Here is an 8,256-nt window from a genome sequence, read left to right as displayed (position 1 = left end):
GCATACTTAATTTGACACTTAGCTATTAAGCTCACACCCATTTGAGATGAGATCCAAGCAATAAGAAAAATCAATAATCAAGGAAGCCTTAAGTTGACACAATTCTAATTTAATTGAATAAACCGTTTCTCTTTTAGGAATATTTTCTTTCAAAAATGCGTTTTGAATTAGTTAAAAGTTTTAATTGTGTTTGTTTAGATTTATATTAGTTTAGAGTAGATTAAAATGTGATATATTCTCAATACGAATTTGCATTTCTATATCTTAGTATGTAACTTAATAGATCGAATAATATTGTTAACATACTTTACCTATGTCTAAAAAATGTGTAATTGTCATGTACTGTGGTTCGGATTTTTCTGCGAAATTCGCATTAAACAAGAGTTCTTACGTGATTTTTATTTGTACCGTGATGTCATCGACAAAAAGACGGTTCACATGAAAATTTAATAAAGCTAACTCTTGTGAGTTCAAGTCTCTTTGTATTATACTTAACGTTTTAATGTATGTCAAAACTAGATTTAGAATAGAAATTGTTTTATGTATTTTTTTGATCTTTTAATTTTTAATATCTATTTAAGGTCTTAAAATATAAATATATTTTAAAAATTTCATTTTATCATACTTAATATTAGTTGGATGTCAGAAATAATTTTGAAAGTCGTCCTATACATTGACAATTATTTTTGAGTGATTTCTAAAAGCATGTATTGATTCATATGACATATGAATCTACTTGCATATATCCAAACCTATTTCAGAATTTTTTTATAGATGATTCAACTTGCAAATTATGTGAATTGACTTAACAAACCATTTTTAAGTTGAGTGAATTGACATATTAATTGTGTAAGTCGACTCATGCAACTTATGATTGAAATCTTAGAGTTGTGATTCACTTATAAGTTGATTCAGACTTCAGTGTGAGATGAGTTACACTTTTTTAAAATAATTTATTCGTATCAATATGTTCTATTATTTCAAAGTGAATACTTTCATTTAATCCTTAAAAACACAATGTATATGTCAAACTTTTTCTCTTTTCCTTTCTTGGTGAGAATAATTTAAGAAAATAACATCAATGTGCAGGTATCTTTAATTGAAATGATTTTTCCACTTATGAGCAATTGAATGTTCAAATGGCGGCACAAGCGCACATTGATAGGATTGAAAAGAATACCAGAGTTGCCAATTACTCAATGGGTTTGAGGCTTTTAAGATTGAAAGAGTGAATTCAATTTGAAGAAGCTGATTCATATTTATTGAAGTTTTTTTTTCAAAATTTTGGTTCTTGGACATTTAGGGAAGATGCTGTTGTATAATTCAATTGTTGACATATATTTGTAATCGTGTTTATTACAAATTAAAAGAAAAAATTATCATTTATGTTTAATGTAGATTGAATGTCCTCTACTAAACAAGAACAAATAGAAAAATTCATATAATAATAATAGTGTGATATTTTTTCTCTTATATTTAATATTTTGTAATTTAATATTGTTTTTGTTTATTTTCTTGGTTTTTGGATGTTTCAATTTTAATTTTATGTTTTGACACAAAAACTTGTTATTGAAAATAATTTTTTTTTTTGCTTTTTATCTGTAATATATTGATATTGAATGACTTAATGACTTTTTTTTACTGAAATTTTAATTACTGTTATTAACATTGAAAATTGATTTTCTTTACACAAGTTTTTTTAATTTTTGTGATATTTAAATTGATATTAATTATTTGATTAAGTTGATTGATTGAATTATAATTGTAATTTTAGCATGTGCTTGGTTTGTTTTGGCTAAAATTCATTTTAAGTTATTGAATGTTATAGAATTAATTTTAGTTAAAAGTAAGATGAATTTAAAATAATTTATATTTAAATATGTTCAAGTAGAATTAAGTTTAATAATAATTTTTAATGTAAAAGTTATTTTTAAATTTAAAAACTATAAATTATAATTTTAAATTAAAAATAATTTTAAATTAAAAATAATTTTAAATTAAAATTAATTTTAAATACAAAATTAATTATGTTCCACATTGTTTAAAATTGATTTTGATTTTTTCAAAATTAAAACTAAACTTATCGTTGATGAATATTTTTGTGTAAAGTGTCAAATTACTATTCCAATTAATTGGCTTTTGCAAATTATTTTACATCTTTATGCCATTCCATTAGTATACTTATGCTAATTAAAACAAACGTTTTTCGAACAAGAACTCTGAAAAAGAATACCACTTTATTCAATCTCTTTTAAAGTCTTGGTGACATTTCATTTGACAAGTCTTTTGATTTATTTAGATTGATAGAAACCAAAAGTGATCTTGAAAAACTAACATAGCAAATAACATAATTAATGCAAGTATTTATATAAGGACAATTTTATACACTTCAATTATAAATATAAAAAAGAGTTTAAAAATAATTGATTAAATTAGGTACAAATACATTTTAATTTTTTATATTTAAACTCTAAAGGTTTAATGTACATAATAATAAAGAGATAAATATTGAATTCAAAAAATTGTTTGTTTAGTTTTTTTATAATATTATTAAAAAGAAATAAATGTATTTTTTTTTTAATTTTTTAATAAATTTTAACTTTTTATTTTATTTTTATTTTTAAACTGAACACAGTTTGTTCACTATAATTTTTTTTGTAAGAAAACAACATATTTTAATCTTTTACATTTTTAATAAGGCAAATGCATACAATTTACAAATAGCTAAAAGCACTTCATAACGATTTAAAATACAGAAATTTATCATTGAAATTATATAGAAATTTGTGTAAATTAATTTTTAAAGTTTTTGGCACAAAATTATCTTAACAAATATAGTTAAAATATTTGTTAACACAATATTTAAATAATAAGATGCACGGTTTACAAAACACAACATATTAAGAAAACGACAAAAACCAGAAAACCCAGTCTGTCAGAAATATCTGAGACAAACAGAGTGACAGAAACAGCAGCATAGTTCAATTATTACCGGAAATAGCCGGTTCATCTCGAAACCCAATGTCTCATCATGAAACACCTTCCTATTAAAGTTCCAAGACTAATATAAACCACAGTATAGCAGAGTGCTATTACCTCCTAGATAGGTTAGAGAAACAAAACAGATAATCGTGTTTTTTTGGTTTTGCTTGTGAGAGTGAGTGTGTTAAGACTTAAGTTAAGTGTGTATGAGTTTGTGTGCATTTTCAGTCTCAAATGCGTGTTGTGTTGGAAACAAACCCAATTCTATATTACTCTCAATCAATTCACGTATCTTCATAATTATATTCATTCATATCTTTTCATTTCACACTATCACTTCCACTATTCTCCTCTGCCTCATCAATCCATCCATCACTTTCTCTCTCTATCTTTTTTTCTTTCTCTCTTCTTTTTTATTTTTTTTAGTAATTGTTTTTTGTTTAGTACTATGGCTGAGGAGGGTTTTGAACATTACCATATTCCACAACAAAGTAGAAGAGAAAAGCTTAGAATTTTATCTCAAAATCAAACAAATTTTGTTGAATCATCTTCCAATTCTCTTCACCCTAATTCTTTACCTTTACCTTCTCTCTACGATCCTTCACTCATTTCTTCCAATTTCATGATGGGATTTGGAGGAGTTGTCAACAGTTCTTCTTCCCAACTAAACTCACCAATTGACCCTTTTGTTTATCAAGCTCAAAATCTTCGTGAATTCAATCATGGGTATACAAATGAAGGTGGTAGTAGTAGTAATAGTGAAGTAATGTTGTTAAAGTCTGAACCTTTATCATTGTCTTTGTCATCAAACAAAAATAATCAAAATCAGGTGAATTTTCAGCGATTTGGGTCGGTTATTTATGGTGGTGGTTGTGAAGTTTCGAGAAATACGGTTCCTTTAGGACCATTTACGGGTTATGCGTCGATTTTGAAGGGATCGAGGTTTTTGAAACCAGCACAGCAATTGTTGGATGAGATATGTGATGTTGGGGTTAGTGGAATTTGTGGTGAGAAAATTGCTGTTGATGATTCTTTGATGGATAGTAATGGTCAAGATAGTGGAATTGTTAATGGTGTTGATGATGGAAATGAGGGTAGAAAGAATAAGTCTAGATTATTAACCATGCTTGATGAGGTACATGCCTTTTTTTTTTTTTATGTTTTGTTTATGAATTTATGAACTTCTGTTTGTTTTTCATGTGTTGTAGCTATGTAGGCAATTGAAAATTTTATGAAATTGGTTTTTGTATGGTGATACTTTTTTTTGATAAATATAGTTTTTGGGAGAATGTGCTTAATTTTGATTTTGATTGAAGATTCCTTTGAATTTTTTATTTATTTGTCTGTCATTAATGATAATTATTTTTGGGGGGTTAATTAGTACTTTTTCATTATATGGATTGCATGTATATATGAAGCGTGTAGTATAGTACTAATTAGTAACTAGTAGTTTATTAGTATATGTTGTATTTATATGACTATCTATAGATGAGCTTTTTACCTGTTCTATTCTTTTTGCATTAGATTCTTGCATTTTGTGGGATAGGTTTGATTAACTTGATTATCTTTTTTTGTATTGTGAAGGAATATATGCTGGAGATGGGTAGTGTAAAGTGTGTTTGATATGATCATCGTATTCAAAGATTAAAATTTAAGTGATCATTAACATTGTAGATGGCAAAGTTTTTGCCTCAATTATTGGTTTATCTTTTATATATTTTTCTTTGTGATTACTTCGACATATAACTGAAATTCTGGATGCTATTATAGTGTCACTTTAATTTTTTCTTGAAATTGTTGTTTGTAATTTGATTGATTCGGCAAGTGTCCACGATTGGATTTTGAGAGGGTTTTATTGATTACATAAAGTATCTTTTAGATGTTTAGGTGGTATTTTTAATTTCTTGTGAGATGTTTATAAAACTATTAGGACGTGGAACTTTAATTACTGAACATCAAATATTCATTACTGAATAACAATTATTAAATTTTAATTTTAAATTAAACCTAAATTAGTAATTCCTCAAAGTGGGATGAAGCTATGGTATAGTATTTTTTCTCATATAATGTTATGCCAAAAGTATGCCTGTTAATAATAAGCTATCATTTATTTGTCAAGAAATAAATAAATTAATGTAGACCATCTTTTGCATACATTTATGTCCCATTAGCATGTCTCTTGCATACATGTCCCAATTAGTATGTATATTCATATGAGCTTATGGTCTTTCTTAATGTGGTTGGAAACTTTTTTTTTAAAACATTAGTGTTAGTAATTAATATTGTTAGTATTTTCTTGAGGATGAGGATCAAACCTGCGATCTCCTTTTTACTCCACTTGTTAAACTGTTCCACCCCAGCCAAATGCATGCACATGTATGTTTTATGTATATATCTCTCAAGGCACACTGGTCTTGTCTTAGAAAGTCAAGTCCTTATCTCTAATATGAGTGGTTTTTGGATCCTTTAGTTTGTATTAGAAGAGTTTAGGTTTTTGTGGACTAGGATGGTTGTGTTGGTTGAATATATTTTCTTGTCCCTATCTTCTTGTCTCTTTATATTGAATTGGAGCATCTCTTGTATTCCTCTTATTTTTTATACTCCTTGCTTCCAACAAAATTTATCTAAATAGTAGTTCTAGTAATAAATTTGTTCTAAAAGTGTTCCTTTTATTTATTTATCTCTACAGTTAATTATATTAAATTTATTTACGTTTTCCAATAGTAATTTGAATAGAGGCATTTTTATATGCTTGGTTTCAAGCGGGATTGATAAAATCACGCTGATCCACCATGATTTTGCAGAAGTTAGAGAGTGCGTGTAGCTTTAGCAAAATCGCTGGCGTACTTTGATTTTGCCAATCTGACTGTGAAAATAAACATGTACTAAAAGAACCAAAAAGAGTTAGATATTGAAAATGGCTAATCATTCACAACTTGCGAACCATATTGGTTTGAATGGTGGTTGAGAAAGGTGTCCACATTTATTGTCTGACAATGCCTCAAATAAGATTATGTACTTTAAATTCATTAGATTACATGAACAACACATACCATTTCTTACACCATAATTCCAGTAAAGAGCTGCAAAATTAAAGAAATTCCATATCTACTGTAAAGTTTGATAATTAATTCAAATTGTGAAATAACTCAATTCTTTGTCATCCACAAACAGGTTTGCAGGAGGTACAGACAATACTATCAGCAGATTCATGCAGTAATAACTTCATTTGAATATGTATCAGGCCTCGGTAATGCAGCCCCATATGCAAGTTTGGCTCTAAATGCCATGTCCAAGCATTTTAGATGCTTGAAGAACGTGATAACTGACCAGCTTCGGTTTATCAGTAAGTCTAATTTTCAGATAAGCAACAGTAGAAAGGATGAATCGCCAAGGTTTCGCAACAGTGACGCAGCCCCTTACAGTCAAAGGCCAGGGTTTCTTGAGCATGTCCAACCACCTGTTTGGAGACCTCAACGAGGACTCCCTGAGCGTGCTGTGAGTGTTCTCAGGGCATGGTTGTTTGAACACTTTCTGCACCCGTAAGTGTGTTATGACAATTTTATCATTATCTTATGAAGCATTGACACATTCATATATCAGACACAATATTGATCTGCAGGCATTGATAATATTTTAAGAAAATAGAAGTGATTGAATGTGACAATTATATATTCAATATGAAGTGGCGCTGTTACAAAATCAAAAAGGTTTTAAATTGCAGTCATGTCATAATGATATGAATCCTTAATATTATGGAGAATTGTATTCAAATGTGGTTGATGCAGCCTCAATTTTGGTGACATAAAATTTTTGATGCCCCAATTAATTAGATTGGGGACAGATATTGTTTTTAACCCTTTTAACAAGTAGTGCTTCAACTTTGATATAAGCTTGTGTTTTTCTCTTTTTAAATTATCATCTAAAAATTACATTTTTATGTATGTATTGGTATATAAGACTACTTATATGGTATATTCTTGTTGCAGGTACCCTACTGATACTGACAAGATAATGTTAGCAAAACAAACCGGTCTATCTCGTAACCAGGTGATTATTTCAAGATAAAGGCTTCATTTTCTGCATCATTTCATATTTTCATGCTTGATGGATTCTTTGTATTATTATTGACAGTGTCTATGTGTTTCAGGTGTCTAATTGGTTTATAAATGCAAGAGTGAGACTATGGAAACCAATGGTAGAAGAGATACACATGCTTGAATCACAACAAACTCAAAAGGAACCACAAAGAGATGAGAATCTATCTACCTCCACAGACAAATTTCAGTTACCTTCAAATAACATCATTGCACAGAATCCATGTAACTCCACAGACAAATTTCAGAGTGTCGCCTATAAACGGACTAGAAACGAACTTTCAAATATGTCGGTGCTGAATCAACAAGTTGGTAGTAATGGAGTGAGCATGGGGAATAACGTTGCAACGAGCAATAATGGTGTCTCTCTGACACTCGGTCTTCATCAGAATCATGGTATTGGGTTATCCGAGCCGTTTAACATGAGTGCTGCTCAGCGTTTTGGCCTTGCACTTCAAACTGATAGCTACGTCACGAGTAATTTTCAATCACAGAATAGACAATTTGGTAGAGACCTTATTGGAGGGCAACTTTTGCATGACTTTGTAGGGTGAAGCTATAGATATGCTTGGACTTAATTCAATTAGGGTGATACACTATGTTTCTATGATTGGTTTCATCAATCACTAGAAATTAGGAAAAGAAGAGTTATTGAAATATTGGCCTGCAAAAGTCTTATTGAAGAGACCTAGTTTGGGATTAAGTGGTCTTGTACATTCATTTTTATTTTAGTAGGGGGGAAACATATTGTTATAGTCAAATTAATCCATTTCACCCTTATGTGTTGTTGGCCTTGTGGGATAAGTCTTTGTTATTGTCCTTATTAGGTAAAATGGATACATTTCAGTAGGTGACAGTTTAATCTTGTTTAACATGCATTATTCATAAGGATCTCTCCAACTATGTTTTTTTCTCTCCTTTTATATTTTCTCTCTCTTAAGTTTAAAAATAAAAAATTTCATACTTTTGAATTGATTGATCTTGACAAACGATCATTGATACTCAAACTGTGTGATTGTTGGATTCTCCCTGCAGTTAAACCTGAATTGGTTTATTTTCACGGTTTGTATGCCAGGAAGCAATGGAAAATGTAATTTCTAATTGTTGATGAAAGAGAAAAATATTGAGTTTGAAGTTGACATTTTGATAGTAAGAAGAATATGATATAAATAGAATA

The 8,256-nt window shown here is 29.0% G+C and overlaps 1 protein-coding gene across 1 annotated transcript; it reads left to right on the top strand.

Moving 5' to 3' along the window:
• The first annotated feature begins 3,076 nt into the window (after nucleotides 1-3,076).
• Nucleotides 3,077-8,004, top strand: LOC101495863 (BEL1-like homeodomain protein 9). Its single transcript, XM_004515628.4, has 4 exons — nucleotides 3,077-4,117; nucleotides 6,157-6,524; nucleotides 6,972-7,032; nucleotides 7,133-8,004. The coding sequence occupies exons 1-4, from the start codon at nucleotides 3,431-3,433 to the stop codon at nucleotides 7,631-7,633; spliced, it is 1,617 nt and encodes a 538-aa protein (XP_004515685.1). The 5' UTR covers nucleotides 3,077-3,430; the 3' UTR covers nucleotides 7,634-8,004.
• Nucleotides 8,005-8,256: the final 252 nt, after the last annotated feature.

The sequence above is a fragment of the Cicer arietinum genome, chromosome 3 (assembly GCF_000331145.2).
Source record: "Cicer arietinum cultivar CDC Frontier isolate Library 1 chromosome 3, Cicar.CDCFrontier_v2.0, whole genome shotgun sequence".
NCBI classification, from domain to species: Eukaryota; Viridiplantae; Streptophyta; class Magnoliopsida; order Fabales; family Fabaceae; genus Cicer; species Cicer arietinum.
This window is presented reverse-complemented; position numbering and strand designations above follow the sequence as displayed.

Bases quoted from the DNA above. Each gene is read 5' to 3' on its own strand.
- LOC101495863 (XM_004515628.4), top strand. From the start codon at position 3,431: ATGGCTGAGGAGGGTTTTGAACATTACCATATTCCACAACAAAGTAGA. The intron at 4,118-6,156 runs GTACATGCCTTT...ATCCACAAACAG, and splicing joins TATTAACCATGCTTGATGAG to GTTTGCAGGAGGTACAGACA. The intron at 7,033-7,132 runs GTGATTATTTCA...TATGTGTTTCAG, and splicing joins CCGGTCTATCTCGTAACCAG to GTGTCTAATTGGTTTATAAA.